This window comes from Bufo gargarizans, chromosome 10 (genome assembly GCF_014858855.1).
Source record: "Bufo gargarizans isolate SCDJY-AF-19 chromosome 10, ASM1485885v1, whole genome shotgun sequence".
NCBI lineage: Eukaryota > Metazoa > Chordata > Amphibia > Anura > Bufonidae > Bufo > Bufo gargarizans.
The window spans coordinates 21,228,072-21,246,315 of NC_058089.1; the positions used below are offsets into that span (position 1 = coordinate 21,228,072).

Consider the following 18,244-nt stretch of genomic DNA (forward strand, 5'->3'; position numbering starts at 1 on the left):
GGGATCTCACTGCACTTACTATTATCCCTGGGCGCCGCTCCGTTCTCCCAGTATGTCCTCCGGTATGGACCGATGAAAGGTCCTCTTTAAGGAATATCCGAACCTGAAGTCTTGCTGTCATCAGCAAAACATAATGTCATCCTAATTCTCCACCTACACGTATCATGAGGATTACCAATCAGATGACGTCTGCCCCTCACAGCAGCAGTGAACAGTCAATTGATTACCTAGGTATATAGGAGGCCTTATACGTGGTAACTGCAACAGAAAGACAAGATTTTGCATTTAAAGGGGTTGACCAGGATTAGAAATACATAGCTGCTTTCTTTCAAAAACAGCACCACCCCTGTCCACAGGTGTTGCATGGTATTGCAGCTCTGCCCCTTTCACTTCAATGGAGCCAAGCCGCGATACCAGACACAACCCATGGACAAGGGGTGGGGCTGTATTTTGGAAGAAAGCAGCCATGTCTTTCTAATCCTGGACAAGCCCTTTAGTTTTCAAGGGCATAGTGCTGCCGAAATGAAAAAGACAAACTGCCAAAAAAAAAAAAAAAAAATTGTTTACAGTGAATATTAAGTTAAAAAAAATATTAACTCTTTCTGAAGGAAGGATCTATTTAATCTATTTGAAAGGCAAAGCTGGAAAACGGCAGAGTCCTTGTAGGAGACCTTATTAATGTCCCATGACTTGAGGAGATAAAGCAGCAGCATTCCAGCGCTCCAGAACAAACCAGTGCCAACTAACTGGTGACTGATTAGATGGAGGTCGGTGCTCATTACAGGCATTTAATGAGCATATAGTAAACTCCTTGTTTCAATACTGCAAGATAAGGGTAAGCTTATGAAGAAAGTGCGACCACAAGGTTATATTCCAGTAGCGGTGGAAGGAAAATTCTATTTTAAAAGGGGGCTTTCTGGGACTTTGATATTGAGGACTTAACCCTGTGAGGGGATCGGCATATGGGGGGCAGTTTATAGTATTTGATAACCCCTTTAAACGGGTTTGTCCATTTCAGTAAGGCTCCTTTCACACGGGCGAGAATTCCGTGCGGGTGCAACGCGCGAGGTGAACGCATTGCACCCGCACTGAATCCGGACCCATTCACTTCACTGGGGCTGTGCAGATGAGCGTTGATTTTCACGCATCACTTGTGCGTTGCGTGAAAATCGCAGCATGTTCTATATTCTGCGTTTTTCACGCAACGCAGGCCCCATAGAAATGAATGGGGCTGCGTGAAAATTGCATAGCATCCGCAAGCAAGCGCGGATGCAATGCGATTTTGACTCGTGGTTGCTAGGAGATTATCGGGATGAGCAACCTCGGACCCCATTAAAGTCTAATCACTATTATTTTCCCTTAAAATAATAGCATTGTTAATACAGAATGCTTAGCATAATGTCAATTAAGGGTTAAAAAAATAAAAATAACTCACCTCATCCACTTGATCGCGCAGCCGACGGTCTTCTTTCAGGACCTGCAAAAGCACCTTTGATGACGTAATCGCGCTCACCACGTGGTGATGTCAGTGCAGGTCCTGCTGAATAAAGACAGAAGATTACGTCATCAAAAGGTCCTTTTTGCAGGTCCTGAAAGAAGAAGAAAGACTATGCCGGCTGCGCGATCAAATGGATGAGGAGAGTTGTGTTTATTATTTTTTTAACCCTCAATTGACATTATACTTAGCAATCTGTATTAAAGAATGCTATTATTTCCTATTATCAGTGTGTTATAATGGAAAATAATAAAATATACAGAACACCTAACCCTACCCCGAACTTCAGTGAAGAAGTCTGGGTACCACATTCAGACAAAACTGACTGCAATTGCGTGCCTACTCGCGCGGGTTTCCTGCAATGCACCCTGAACACATCCGGCCCTCACCCGCGACGCCCGTGTGAAAGAGGCCTAACTCTCAAAGACTCCAATAAGGTCAAAGATATGGGTGGCCAACTTAGCTTACAGAAGATGAGTGCCGGCGACCCTGAGGGATCTTCGTGGTGGGACGTCTGCGTTTTGTACCACGAGAGGCAAATAGGCCACTGCTGGCTTCCAAAATCTGACCCTCCATCTTTCAAGTCTTTGACAAATCTCCTTCGGCACTGGCTAGGCATGGTTGTATGGATCTTCTTCTCAGTAATTTACCATCCATGGCTTGTTACACCTCTTGAGGAATTCGGACACCAGCTCCTGGGACATCTGCCGTCACATATTTTGAGCTCTGCACACTTCAGATAACAGGAGGCTGGAGGCCAGAAAGATTGCTTCACATTCAGAAGTAAACATGACTCATGAATTCAGAGATTTGAATTTAAATTTAGGCAGCAGACGGGAGCAAATTCCATCTAACAAGTAACCAAAAAGACCCGGAATGTGACCACTGCAGCCTCCATTATTGGTCTCCATCATGGGGCGACCAATAAACTTGTTATAAGGCCACACACAAGGACTACTTTGTGTGGCCCACCGCAGGAATGAAGCAAGAGGGCTCCGAGGGAGAGGCAGATACAGGGGGTCACCATTTACATGAGGTCAGAGAGACCCGAGACCCCCGCCTATCAGCTGATTGAGAAGGCACCCATGCACTTCAATGGGGCAGAGCTGCGCCTAGGCCATGGGTGACCGATTAACATGACGTCACATGGCCTAGGGAGAGCAGAGAGAAGGCGGCGGTGCTACTGTGAGCGCCAGCGCCTTCTCGAACAGCTGGTCGGCGGCAGTCCCAAGTATGGAACCCCCACCGATCGCATACGGATGACCTATCATTTATGCCATGCACTTCTTCTGCCCCCATGTTCACATATTTGACAATAATTTGACCCATATTTCCCTGGCAGAAATCCTACTCTGACCCTCTGATCTCCACCACGGATAGACAAATCCGCACCTCCTCAACTGCGCGGAAAGACACGTCGATGGGGTTTGTGGAAGTACTCGCTCGCACCGGAGATGGACTGTTATCAGATCTGACGCAGATTATGGCACGAAACCCACGTCAAACTCCAGCTCATGTGAACACGGCCTCAGAGAGGCGGCAGGGAGAAGACGGTAATAAAGGACCAAATATGAAATCGAAAATGGCCCAAGCACCAAATTTGTCAAGTTTGATGACCCTCTAAATACAGCGCTTTTTCACCCAACTTTGCCGATATCCTGAAAGGCATACCTGCTGACATATGCAGGGATCCTGAAGTAAAACCTCCGTATATTCATTAGTATGGGCCAGGCATGCTCAATCTGCGGCCCTCCAGCTGTTGCAAAACTACAACTCCCAGCATGCCTGAACAGCCTACAGCAGGGCATTGTGGGAGGCTGCAGGTTGAGCATCCCTAGTATGGGCTAAAAGGGGACTGCAACTGAAGGAAAGAGAAAAATGTAAACTACCGGGACACCTACAGTACACGTGGCTTGTGGTACGGAAAGTTGTACCAGGAGGGAGTTCACCAGCTGCCCTCAATCCTGGCGTGTGCGCCCGCGGCGTGTTAACATGATGCGCTTTATCCAGAACATTAATCTCCATACTCCTAATCCAGGCTCTTGGAGGCATCGCGCTCATTCTACTAATTCATTTATGAGAAGGTTTCGTGAGGAGGAGGGTGATCTCCATCAAGCCCTGCAGGGGAAAGGTGCTGTTTCCACCGGCCGAGGCTCCATTACAGTAACTCCATGTCCAGGCTGCTGCAGAACCTCACATCAAATAACCTTTACGCCAGGTCCACCGGTGACAACTGCTGCGGACGCACCGTGCAGCAATACTGCAGCGTTGTACAGGGCCAGGAAAAAGCTGCAGAGCAGGCCTCATGCACACCACCTTATCCATTTTGTGATCCGCAAAATACGGATGCGGTCTGTGTGCAGTGTGCTTTTTTTTGGGGGGGGGGGGGGGTCCATCTTTTTCCGGAAAGGACAAAAAGACACAAAAAGCACACAGATGATCCTTTCCATGTCCATTTAGCAAAAAGATAGAACATGTCCTATACTTGGCCACAAAATGCAGACCCATTGAAGTCAACAGGTCTACGGTATACGTATTTTGTAGATTGCGTGTGCACGAGGCCTTACAAGCTGAAATGCTGCTGATTTCCTGCTGCAGAAAATTTACAGCATTAGGTTCTTGCACACGGCTGTGCCCGTATTGTGGCCCCAGCCGCGTGATCACCATATCAGGGATGTGGACCCATTCATTTAAATGGGTCCGCAATTCGGGAGGCGCAGCGCGGAACTGAGGCACGGAACCCTAAGGGAAGCACTATGGACTGAGTGCTTCCATGGGGTGTCTAAACGTGCCTCCCTACTAATAAAATCGAACAGGTTCTACTTTTTTTGTGATGCGGACAGAACACTGACCCATTCTCACACCAGCCGGGAAAGCTCATGGGCGTCATCGAAACCTCCCGGAAAGCAGCGCTCCATGAAATTGGCGAGTTGCTGCATCATCATACTCCAAAGGCCTCATGCACACGGCTGTTTTGGTCCGCATCCGAGCCGCAGTTTTGGCGGCTCGGATGCGGACCCATTCATTTCAACGGGGCCACAAAAGATGCAGATAGCTCTCCATGTGCTGTCCACATCAGTTGCTCCGTTCCGTGGTCCGCCCAAAAAATATCACCTGTCCTATTCTTGTCTGCGTTTTGCGGACAAGAATAGGCATTTATATCAATGGCCATCCGTGTTTTGCGGATCCGCAATTTGCAGACAGCAAAAAACACAACGGTTGAGTAAATGAGGCCAAACACATGCTCCAGGTGCTGTACAGGGGTTTGGTCTGCTAAAAAGGGAAGGTTAGGCTGGTGTATCATTAGGCGTTCGATAAAAGTTGGCAAGCATACGCATAAAGCACAGAACGCCCGAAACACCGAGTGTGAGCATTACATGAGCGCTGCGCTTGTATGCGGCCTCATGATAGCCCTATAATCTATAGTGTAGTGCACAATATCCTCTATAGGCCCCACTGTGAAAGCGTCACACATTATACGAGCGGTGATGTCACGGTGCTGCTGGCATTTATCCGTAGCTTCCGGCAATCTGAGAAGCAGAATGGAAAGCAGTCACAGTACAATACGGGCAGATATACAGCGCCTCTTGGCGGTTTTTACAATCTTTGTGTTGTTTTAAGCTCCATGAATAGATCTCTGTATAACGTTGTTGCATCAAAGGGATTGCCAAGAGCGAGAGTCTGTAGCAAGTGCCGATTATTATTTTTTTTAATACTGTGCCTCGCCATGCACCCATGGTATGCCGCTTTAGCTCACCGCACGGAGCGACAAAATAGGCTGGCACTCACCCCTTTAAAGTGTTTAAATGTCTTCTTTAATAAATCTTTGCCTTCCGCACGACACAACAATTCTGGAACATCTTTTCTTACAAGTCTGAACTGTGCCATTCCTCCGTTACTCCTATTTTCTGAATGTATTGACGGCCGGGTGTTACCAGTTGGGGCTGTGTCCCCCATATAGCCGACACTGTCCAGTCAGTGCTGACGATACACCCCTACTGACGAGGGGAATGGAAGCTCCCAGTTTTCAATTCATTCATAAATACTTAGGGGGAATAACAGAGGTACGGCACAGTGCAGTTATGGGGAAAGATGGTCCATAATTGTTCCTTCACAGGGATTGCAAGTATTTAAAGGGAACCTGTGACCCGGATTTGTGTATAGAGCTGAGGACATGGGTTGCTAGATGGCCGCTAGCACATCCGCAATACCCAGTCCCCATAGCTCTGTGTGCTTTTATTGTGTAAAAAACAATACATATGCAAATTAACCTGAGATGAGTCCTGTATGTGAGATGAGTCAGGGACAGGACTCATCTAAGGTTAATTTGCATATGTATTGTTTTTTACACAATAAAAGCACACAGAGCTATGGGGACTCGGTAATGCGGATGTGCTAGCGGGCATCTAGAAACCCATGTCCTCAGCTCTATACCCCAAATGCCGGTGACAGGTTCCCTTTAAAGCAGACATGTCAGGATGTGTCCCCTTTTTAAGGCAGGGGTGCACAACCTGCGGCCCTTGATACCATTCTGTGCGGCCCCCAATCATCTGGTAAAAAAGACATGTAGGTCTATGTCTTATGGCTTCTTACATGTATCTTTCATGTATTCTCCTATTAGATGGGAGTCCTAGAACGGTAACTAGACATTTATAGTATATACTGTATGTTCAATATGCCAAAAATTTCAGTTGGCAGTACCCCTTTAAGTTTTTTACTTTTGGCCCGTGGAATTGGTTCAGGCTGACAATGTGGCCCCCAACCAGAAAAGGTTGTGCACCCCTGCCTTAAGGGCTCACGCACAAGACCAAAGCCCGGTTTGCAGTCCACAAATTGGCAGATCTGCAAATTACAGATACCGTCCGGGTGCATTCTGCCTTTTGCGGAACGGAACATCCAGCCCCTAACAGAACAGTCCAATACGCAATGATAATGCGGACAACAATAGGACGTGGCCTTTAGTTTTGGCATGGAATGGACAAATCTTCTGCGGCCCCACTGAAGTGAATGTGAAAATTGCGGAACGGATGTGGATCGCACGCGGACCTACTGAATTCATTCCTATCAGACCGTGTGCTGTCCCACAAATGACAGAACATGTCCTATTTTTGTCCGTTTTGGGGACAAGAATAGACTTTTTTATGGGGCCCACGGAAGGTGCAGATGCACAAGGACCGCCTTTGCATTTTGCAGATTCGCGATTTGCAGACTGCAAAATGGACTGCAGTTGTGTCACTCATGTGCATGCCCCCCTTAATTAGTAGGTTTGCCCATCTAAACCACACATTCCCCAATTTATTCATGGACACCAAGCAATTGTCATAGACAAGCATTAGCAGAACAACAGAGGGAACAGTTTCCCGTACGTACACAGAGCTCACGTAATCTATAATCGCCAGCGCGGTGCAGACCGGTAGCACATACCACTGCTCCGTGTGACACATCGTGACCTCTTCAGTCCGGCATTCACACTGCACACAGTGAGGACTGCCAGTTCCTTCTTCACAGGGTTCATTGAACTAAATGTTGATGCCAAGAATGAAACTTCCCCGGGATGCTGTGAATGTAATGCTCTACGTCGCAGTACAGACGCCAAATACAAAAGGTTAGGCCTCGTTCACATCTCTGGTTGGAGATCCAGAAGGCTGTTCCGGCACAGAGTCACCTGTTGGATCCTCTACTTCACCGCTGGATCGCCACTAACTGCAATGAGGTCCGGCGGTGATCTGTTCAACTTCCAGCATAAATACCGGGTTTCGCACAGACAAAAGCATTGCAGGCAATGTTTTTTTGCTTGCAAAAGGAGGAGATGTGAACGCAGCCTTAGGCCTCCTGCAGACGAACGTAGGTGTCCCATTGCCGTATCACGGAAAGCACATGCGGATCCGCAATACACGGGCACCGTTCCGTGTGCATTCCGCATAACTGATGCGGACCCATTGACTTGAATGGGTCCGCAAATCCGAAGACGCGGAACGGTAGCACAGAACGGAACCACTACAGAGTGCTTCCGTGGTTTCCGTTCCGTGCCTCTGCACCGCAAAAAGATCGAACTTGCTCTTTTTGCGAACGGACGGATCGAGGACCCCATTCAAGTGAATAGGGGTTGCAAATCCGCATGCGGCTGGCCCACAGTTGGTGCCCGTGCATTGCGGTCCGCAGCATGGGTAACCCTAAGCCTTAAACTACGGTGCACAGGTCCTCCTGCTGCCGAAGGAACGCGGACCGATCGGGCATTAGTAGATATCCAGGCCATCAGTATCCAGAATCCCATTGTATCATCTAACCAGAGGATTGGCGACAAATGGATGACCTATGGGACCCCCATTAATCACAAGAATGGGGGTCGACAAGTCTTTGGGTGATACACAGCAAGCAGCAATTCATTCGTTTGACATCAGTATCTTTTTACATCGCTTGCAATGGAAAGGAACGGAAAGGACGTACGAATATTCATTCCCGATAATCGCCGAGTGGAAAGGTCCTTTTACACTGAACAATTATCTGAAAGACCCTCCTGACAACTGCCCGATCCTTCAGTGGACACAAGGGCCGCATTACGCATAATCACCCCCGCTATACAGGGGACGAGCTATCGATTGACCCCATAGACAATCACTTTCCTGCGTTTCGTTCCCGTTAATCTGCCAGATCATCGCTACGTGTAAAAAGGACATTAAAACTACCGACAACCGTTTTGCTGTACAGTTGGGCAATTTATCTGCCTCTAGAAAAACCCCAAGGCTACCTGCACACGCTGCGGACGACGTGTGGCGTTTCCACGCAGATTTTCACGTTGAAAAAAAAACGCAGTGTAATCCACTACCAGCGAGGTGAACGAGATCTGCCAATTCTCGTGTACACTCGCATATTTTTTCAGTGTGGAAATTAATCTTCCGTGTCCATTGATCTGCAGATTTTTAGTGCGGATTTCATCCTTTGCGAAGAGGGACAAAGCCGCAAGTAACACCTGTGGATTTCGCTGCAGATTTGGTTTGGAAACGCCGCCTCCGACCGCTACAAAGCGGGGGGGCCGTGGACTTTCATCTGGAAGAAAACACAGGATCGGCGTCTGACAAGGCAGGCTATTTTTACGATCATTTGTGTGAAGACGAGAAGAAGCTGTGAAGGTATTTCTGTCTATGACGGTGGAGCCCGTGTCAGCTGTACCCACGCAGAGCAGGGGACGGGATTCACGCGTTCTGCGCAAACAAGTACAACTCCAAAAATGTAACCGTCTCAAAGGGGAACGCGGCAGGTGAAGCAGGAGCCCTGTTCTTGGAATCTGTGGGTGGACCTGCCCCGAGCAGAGCGCTATCCAATACCTTGTGGATAAGGGCTCATGCACATGGCCGCAGAGTCAGTCCGCATCCAATCTGCGTTTTCTGGTAGGACCTATTCATCTCAACGGGGCCACCCATTGCGCGGTCCGCATCCGTAAGTTCGTTCCGTGGCCGCGCAAAAAAAAACAAAACCTATCCTGTTCTTGTCCGTTTTACAGACAACCATAAGAGATTTCTGCTGGAGAAAAAAAAAATGGCAGCCGGAATCCATGTTTTGTGGGCCCGTGATTTGCAAACCAAAAAAACTATGCAGAAACTATAATGCTCAGATTAGTCACACACCCTTTAAGGGGGTTATAAGGCTACGTGCACACGACCGTATGTGTTTTGCAGTCCGCAAAAAAATAAATAAAAAATGGATGACGTTCCGTATGGCATGTTTTTTTGTGGATCAGTTTTTTTTTTTGCATGTCCATTGTAATAATGCCTATCCTTGTACGCAAACTAGGAAAAAAAATAAATTAAAAAAAAATTAAAAAATCGGACATGCACTATTTTTTTTGCGAGGCAACGGAACGGACATACTGATGCAGACAGAACTCTGTGTGCTGTCCACGTTTTTTGCAGACCTATTGAAATGAATGGGTCCACATCCTATCCGCAAAAAAACAAAAACAAACAACGTTTGTGTGCATGTAGCCCTAAGACAACAAATCCCTGATGGACAAGATGAGGGATAAGTGACCAATCAGTTGGGATCCAACTGCTGGGGACCCCACCGACCACAAGAATGGGGGCCGAAGAGCTTAGTTTGACTGGAGAGATAGCTCACTGCCGCTACATTGAGTTCTATGGGACAGTCAGGTACAAGGACCGTCTCCAGGAGCGCCAGAGAACTGAAAATGCGTGACCGCAGCTCCATTCAAACAGGGGTGAACGAGTCCCTGTTCTCATGATAGGCGAGGGCCCCTGCTGATCAGACACTTAGGCCTCATGCACACGACCGTTGTTGTGTTCTGTTCCGCAAAATGGGGTTCTTTTCTGTTCCGCAAAATGGGGTTCTGTTGTTCCGTTTTTTGTTTCCGTGTGTCTTCCTTTATTTTTAGAGGATCACCAGACATGAAGGAAAGTAAAAAAATAAAATAAAATAAAAGACAGGTTTGCCATGCAAATGATAGGGAAAAAAACGGACGGAGACGACAATCTTGTGTGCCTCTGTGTTTTTTAGCGGTCCCATTGACTTGAATGGGTCCGCGAACAGTCTTCCGCAAAAATAATAGGACAGGTTATATTTTTTGGACGGACTGGAACCACGGACGCGGGATGACAAACTGTGCATTAGCCGAGTTTTCAACGGACCCATTGAAAGTCAATGGGTCCGCAGAAAATCACGAAAAACGGCACAACAGACACGGAATAAAACAACGGTCGTGTGCACGAGGCCTTATCCTGTGGATAAAGGATAAGTTGTCTTAATTGGACAAAGTTTTTTTTCCGTAAAAACACGGCGGTCAGAAAGTAAACGAGTCTATAGTGAAATCTAAAATGCACGACAAACACTGGGGGAGATCTATCCAAACCGGTGTAAAGTAGCAGTGGCTTAGTTGCCCATAGCAACCAATCAGATTCCACCTTTCATTTTTCACAGCTCCTTTAGAAAAAGAAAGGTGGAATCTGATTGGTTGCTAAGCCAGTTCTACAAGTCTCCCTCAGTGTTTCTGCTCATGGGAATTTTCCCTACAGAGCTTGTAAAACAGCACAAAAGCAATGAAGAAAAGCGTGTGCAAAGGTCTAAAGCGGTTCCCTGATGTGCCCTTTTTTAGTAAACTTGCATTTTCTTTGTGAAATTACTTTTATAGAAAATTTTTCCCCTCAACTCTTCCTCTGTTGCTCGGTTACTCCTCTTAGAAATGCATGAATAAAGGGAATGATAAAAACCATCTGTCAGTTTATCAAAGGGATGTGTCGCTACAGAGGCTGGCGCAGACTAGACAGCGCCAGAGTGAAGGGGCACACCCCCAGCTGGTATCACACCGCTGTCCATGTATTCAAGGGGTCGTCTGACAGTGGAAAGTACATGGGGCTGAACGCAACGTCAAATGTTCAAGAAGAAAAAAAACTAAGTGTCCCAGGTCCAGGGCCGAGCTCCGTCACCACCGCGTCTCGCCCCCACACTTCACCCTAATCAATGACCTCAGCAGTGATGCGTCTTGAACGGCACGTGCAGCTCCCGCACCGGTCTCCATGAGGGCTTTGCCACTGTCTGGCCCGGTCAGTCAAAGCAGGACAGGGATGGAGCTTGGGTGCAACGAGAGCAAAGGTGACGCCCTCATTGCTCCAAAGGCCTAATTTGCATTTTAAGAAAAAGTATTATAACTCAGCAACAGAGCCTCAGATCCCCAAAAAAAAAAACATGTTTCATTCGGGTGAATTACAGCTATGTGCCTATGCAAACAGTTTGGCGGGGAGGTCGCTCGCTGGTGACAGGTTCCCTTTAAATACTCCTGGAAGCGCGGCACAGGACACTTTAAAAAGCTTTTCTTTTGATTTTGCATTGTGTCCACCCCATGGAAATTACTTTCCATCCTCAGACAGTCCCTTGAATTAGTTTTCAGGAGGAATAACAGAGGAACAATACAGAGTTGTAAGAAAAGTTGCTGCAGACTCCGTACTTCATGAGGGATACTAGTGGAACGGACGTTGTCAGATGACAACACTTTTCATAGCTGTGTGTACAACCGTGCTAAGACTTCATCTCCATTGGGGCTCATGCACACGACCGTATGTACTCTGCAGTCCGCAAAAAAAATAATAATACGGATGACGTCCGTGTGCATTCTGCAGAACAGAACAGCCGGCCCCTAATAGAACAGTCCTATCCTTGTCCGTAATGCGGACAATAATAGGTCATGTTCTACCACTTTGTAGAACAGACATACGAAAACAGAATCCACATGGAGTAACTTCCGGGTTTTTTGTTGTTGTGTTTTTGCGGACCCATTGAAATCAATGGTTCTGCTAACGTGTGCAAAAAAAACACGGAACGGACACAGAAAGAAAATACGTTTGTGTGCATGAGCCCTTCCAGGAGTTTTCATGCTCAGGTCACCCACTGGGCGTATACCTGCCTTAAATGATGGGAGTTGTCGCCCCAAAGCAAGCGTCTGGCCAACTCACTCGAATGAAAGCCGTGCAGTAAATTTCTCAGCAGCAGCCATGACACTGGTGTGAACAGAGCCAAATGCATTCATTTAAGTGGCTCCTAATAGAGGCGGAAGCCATAAGCATCCAAATATTCCCAGAGCATTTACTGTATACAGGGCACATGAATAATACAGGACGCTAATGCCCAGGGAAGCCTTCTAGACCATCAGATGACAACCCCCATCATTCGCAATCAATGCAGTTGTAGTTTACCTAAACATAGAAAGCTGCAGCCTACATCCCAGAACAGGACCTTGTTCACCATGTCCGGGAGCCATTTGGCCAGCCGCATCAGAGGTTACCTGCAGGGGAGTTGGACTTCAAGGTCATAGACCCGGGGCTTTCGGCACATGCCTCAAGCTGGCTCGGAATACCACTTTAAGGGTCCATTCACACGTCTGCAATTTCGTTCCGCATTTTGCGGACCCGTTCATTTCTACGATGTGCTGCCCGGATCCGGAATTGCGGATCCGTACTTCCGGGTCCGCAATTCCGCTCCCGAAAAAAATAGAACATGTCCAATTGTGGATCCGCAAAACACACACAGACATGTGAATGGACCCTAAAGGGGTTGCCTCATCTGAGACATGGGTGTATAATATCGCTAGGAAATGCAACCAATGTCAGATCGGTGCAGGTCCCAGATGTGGGACCTGCACCTATCTTCAGAACGGGACACCCAAAGTGAGCAGAGGCGCATGCACGGCCACCCCCTATTCATTGCTATGGGACTGCTGGCTTCGCTTTCTCCAGCAGTCCCATAGAAATGAATGGAGCGGTGTCTGTGCTTGCGCGGTGAGCTCCCCATTACCTTCTATGGGACTTCCAAAAACAGCCAAGTGCACTCAGCTATTTTCAGAACTTCAACAGAAATAAATGGAGAGCATGCAGCGCATGCGCAGTGCACTCTCCTTCATTTTCAGCAGCCCGTTCAGGAGATAGGCATGGGTTCCAGAGGTTGGTCCAGCACCTGACATTGGTGGTATATCCTATTCTCAGGAGAGGTCAAAAATCCCATCAGCAGCGGTATGGCCCCCGACACCCCTGCCGATCTGCTGTATGCAGCAGCTGTATTACCCAAACCGAGAACGAAAAGTACACAGCTCCATGAGTGGGACCCCACCGATCTGATATTGATGGCCTATTGTAAGGACAAGTCATCAGTACTTAAAGGGGTATTCCAGTTATTACAATTTATCCCGCATCTACAGGACAGTGGATAACTACTAAATAGGTGGGGGTCTTACTGATGGGTCCCACACTGATCACAAGATCAGGGCCCTTTAGCCCTCAAACTCCCTGGAAACAAACCGCAGGATCAAGCATGCGGACCACCACTCCATTCATTTCTATGGGGAGATAGCCAAGACTCCAACAAAATGGAACAGCATTGCGCATGCCCAATCAGCTGCTCTATTCCTTTCAAGGGGTACAGGGTTCCCGTTTTGATCAGTGAGGGTTCCATGTAGAAGTTATTCCTTATCCTGTAGATATGAGAACTTCTAACCCCTGGTCATCAGAGACAGCTAAGGCTTCCAACCTAGAGCTCCACACCCCTGATCCTCCAGAGCAGCTAAGGCTTCCAACCTAGAGCTTCACACCTCTTTTCCTGAGGAACAACTAAAGGCTTCCAACCTAGAGCTCCACACCCCTGGATCCTCCAGAGCAGCCAAGGCTTCCAACCTAGAGCTCCACACCCCTGGTCCTCAGGGACAGCTAAGGCTTCCAACCTAGAGCTCCGCACCCCTGGCCCTCAGGAACAGCTAAGGCTTCCAACCTAGAGCTCCGCACCCCTGGCCCTCAGGAACAGCTAAGGCTTCCAACCTAGAGCTCCGCACCCCTGGCCCTCAGGAACAGCTAAGGCTTCCAACCTAGAGCTCCCCCCCCCCCAATCCTCAAGGACAGCTGAGCCTTCTAACAACTGGAATACCCTTTAACCTCCAGAGAACTTTTTTAAAATCATTGGAATTTTGAGCTTTCCTTGTTTTATTTAAAAAATGATCAGATTTTACGTAATGCTAAAGAACGCAGACCTAAGAACATTGGCTAAAAAGGCTTTCTAAAACCCGTGCCAGCATATGACTGCAGTTTTGGCCAGAACTTTTTCCTGGCACTTGGTGCTATGGCAGAGAGAGAGACTGAACACTACTACTGCCAGGTGTGACCGGAGCGCAACAGGCTCCAATATTCCTTCTAGAAGGCACGTCACAATCACAGAATGCACTGAAAACCTGACCTGTAAATTGACTCTGCAGTCACAGGAGGACACCATGGGTGGTAGGCTGCAGGGTGAAGATTTTATCTCGCCTTTATTTGCCTTCATGCACCGTTCTCAGCGATGTGTATCCTGATACATGTCAGTAATGTGCTGCACGTGCCAGGAGGAGCTCTACGGAAAATAGTGCAGGCACCCGGAGGACGTGGCAATACAGGATGATGATCTGGACGAGAAATCCAGCCAGTCATCCGTCAATCAATGCTCATCTACATAAGGCCTCATGTAGCCAGGTCCGTTTCAATCCGCACTTTTCTCACACCCATCAGTAGAAAGGACTATTCTCCTCTGCAATACGGAAAATAATAAGACATCATCCACACGGAGCCACAAAAATATATAAAATACAGAAGTCGGCATGGTCCCATAGAAACAAATGGGTCAGTGGGCTGTCTGCAAAAAATGCGGACACATATGAACATGGGACCAACACGGATGTCTTCAGCTGCCAAGTGCACATGTAACAGGTCAGCCAGCGTCATAGTGCACTTGGCAGCTGAAGGCATCTGTGTTGGTCCCATGTTCATATGTGCCCGCATTGCTGAGAAAAATTATGTTTTAATTTATGCAAATGAGCCTCTAGGAGCAACAGGGGCGTTACCATTACACCTAGAGGCTCCACTCTGTAACTGCTGCGTCCACTGCACTTTGAGAGGACCAGACAGTGCAAACGTGATCACACCTGGTCCTGTCAAAGTGCAGAGGGCGTGGCAGTTGCAGAGAGAGCAGAGCCTCTAAGTGTAACTGCAACGCCCCCATTGCTCCTAGAGGCTCGTTTGCATATAATAAAACTTCATTTTTCTCAGCAATGCGGACACATATGAACATGGGACCAACACAGACGCCTTCAGCTGCCAAGTGCACATATAACAGGTCAGCCAGTGTCATGGATACAAAACTGCTGACAGATGCCCTTTAAAGTGAAGTGGTCAGTCACTTATTAACCAAGTCTGCGGTATTAGCCACATTAAGGAGGACCTCTGACCTCTCCTGACAAATCTGTTGTAGTAATTACTTGCATTCCCCATGAAATAACAATTCTGGAGCATCTACTCTTATGAATCTTTGCTGTGCTGTTACTCCGTTATTCCTACCAGAGGCTAACGAAAGACCTGCCAACAGGTCCAACTGGGTGTTACCAGTGAGGGGTGCGTCCCTGCACAGTCTGACACTACCCAATCAGTGCTGGCAGTGTCAAAAACCGTTCAGGGACACACCCCAACTGGATCACTATTGCAAACTGCTGGTAGGTCATTCATAACTTCTAGAAGGAATAATAAAAGAACAGACCCTCCAGTATTATTGCCAGTAGTCACAAAAACAGACCTGACAGGAGAGGTGACAAAGGGTCCTCTTTAAATAAACTGCAAATGTCTGGCAGAAATCCAGGGGTCGGCCTCTTCGTGCACCTGCCCCTATACACACAAACCCAGGCGGTAACTTTCCACTATGTATGAACAGCTTCAGCCCACACCTGCACTTGGCATCACCACCTCTATGCCTTGCACAAGTACGGGCATAGTGCCATGATGTAGTCTTAGGAGAGACTCTGGGTTACTTCACATAAAAGATCCATCTACAAAACACACATTGCAGGCAGGAGACCAGCCCGGACCTCTGGCTATATACAGCATAGTAATATACGTATATCTTCTGACACGTCTGAGAAGATCACAGGTGGTCGATTGGCCCACTGCCTCCAAAAAATAAAGATACTACAGTTTTCCAAGGTTTAGGTGGTCTACAGAGCACCACGCAACCTTCTCAGAGTTGAAGGACCCCACCAATGGCATCAAAGTGCAGGGGCATTACCCAAATGTATAAACCGTAGACAAAAACACCAACATTGCAGATAAAGAAACTCAAGCACGGATTCCAACCTACAGCTCCTCACCCTTGGTCCTCAGGGGCTGCTGAGGCTTCCGACCTACAGCTACTCATTCCCGAATCTCAAGGATGGCTAAGCACTCCAACCCTGGGCTCCTCACCCCTAGTCCTCAGGGACGGCTGAGGTTTTTAGACTTGAGATGCTCACCCCTTGCCCTCAGGGACGGCTGAGGTTTCCAACCAACGCTCCTCATCCCTGGTCCTCAAGGACGGCTAAGGATTCCAACTTAGAGCTCCTAATACCTGGTCCTAAGGATTCCAACTTAGCGCTCCTAATACCTGGCCCTCAGGAACAGGTAATGATTCTAACCTAGAGCTCCTCACCCCTGCTCCTCAGGGACGGCTATGCACACATTCTTCAAATCCTTGTAGACCACCGTGTAACTCTGCCATCCTAAGCGGGTAACAATGAGAGCATGCACCACTAAAGAGTCATCATAAAGAAGCCATTCATCTCCTCTGTCCTGATGGACTGGGGGAAGGGGGGCACTGAACATAGTCGGCTACTTGCAGCCCCCACGACATGTACACCCAGTATTTAGGCTCTACATGGGCGTGCGATCACCATCTCTCGGACCTACCACCTGTATTGCTATGGTTACAAACCAACCCCCCACCCAACCCTGGTTAAAACAATAGGGGGTTTTCAAGATTTCCCATGTGTTGCACTGAACCTCAGCAGAGCATGCTGGGAGTTGTAGTTTCTCCACTACTGAAAAGCAACAGTCTAAAGCTGTGCTTACTGAAAAGCCATTAGGCCAGACCTAAACAGAGGGGCTAGCACTTAGTACATCCCCCTGAGGCATGATGGGAGTTGTAGTACTACAGCAAGTCAACAGGTTCAGCTGGCCTAAGCATTACTCTAGCGGGACGGGCTGCCGGCTCACCAGAAGAAAGTGTTGGTGCCGTCATCAAACACTTCGGACTCGGTGGTGCTCCTGGACGTGTCCCCCCGGAGCAGGGACTTGGCGGCCGGGTATCTGCTTCTAACTTCCGCCTCCTCCCAGCACTGTCCGTCCAGGGAGGACTTCCTAGTAGCGGCTCCCTTCCTGCCTTCATGGCGTATCATGGCTCAGCAGCTCCCGTCTGCCTCGGCTGCTGGAAACTCTCCCACTCACTGACCGGGGGAGGGGGAGGAGCGGCCGAGGGAATCACGCTTTCGCCCCACCACGTGGGTCGGGGGCACGTGACCGCGAGACGTCGGCTGCCCTGACAGCCGGCTGGACGAGGCCGCTCAGTCGTTGCTAAGGGGCGGGGTTTGGGGGAGGATCACGCTAGGCACAGCTGGGTCCGTCACGCATGCGCTGTCCGCGGTGCTGAAGCCTGGCGCTTCCAGTCATTGTAGTTGCTGCTCATGATGGGGTCAGGGGAATATGAACTGGTATCAGAGAGTTCTGCTGCCACGTGTAGCCTAAAGGAGGCAGGAGGTTACTGCAAGTGAACTTTCTAGTGTTCATATCTGTGTCAGAGAAGGCATTGCAGGATTACGGGCAGCGAAATTTTGCTGTGAATTTGATGCAGATTTTGCACTGCAAAGGGGTTTCAAATTCTCGCCGCACTGGAAAAACATGGCGTATTCGTCCTGTGTGAACGTACCCTAACGAAACTAAACGGCACCCGACACATTCCATTGACTTATAAGGGGCTCCAGTCAGAATCGTAACTTGTAGCTCCCGGGCCCCAATTATGGGCCCTCACCCATCATGCTTTGTTTACAGTACTGGTCTCCACATTTGGAGAGGTGAGACCTTATGGGCCCCCTCCGGCAGCTGGGGCCAGGTGCACCCTCTGCACCCCTTATAGTTATAGGGTGTACCCTCTGCACCTCTTATAGTTATAGGGTGTACCCTCTGCACCTATTATAGTTATGGTGTGAACCCTCTGCACCCCTTATAGTTATGGTGTGAACCCTCTGCACCTATTATAGTTATGGTGTGAACCCTCTGCACCCCTTATAGTTATGGTGTGAACCCTCTGCACCCCTTATAGTTATGGTGTGAACCCTCTGCACCCCTTATAGTTATGGTGTGAACCCTCTGCACCCCTTATAGTTATGGTGTGAACCCTCTGCACCCCTTATAGTTATGGTGTGAACCCTCT

At 48.4% G+C, this 18,244-nt stretch overlaps 1 protein-coding gene across 1 annotated transcript in view; it reads right to left on the reverse strand.

The window, feature by feature from the left end:
• Positions 1-17,328, reverse strand: part of PTDSS2 (phosphatidylserine synthase 2) — a 63,381-nt gene extending 46,053 nt beyond the window's left edge. The window contains exon 1 of the mRNA XM_044270865.1: positions 17,032-17,328. Within this exon, the coding sequence (XP_044126800.1) occupies positions 17,032-17,213 (182 nt within the window). The 5' untranslated portion in view covers positions 17,214-17,328. The remainder of the gene's footprint in view (positions 1-17,031) is intronic.
• Positions 17,329-18,244: the final 916 nt, after the last annotated feature.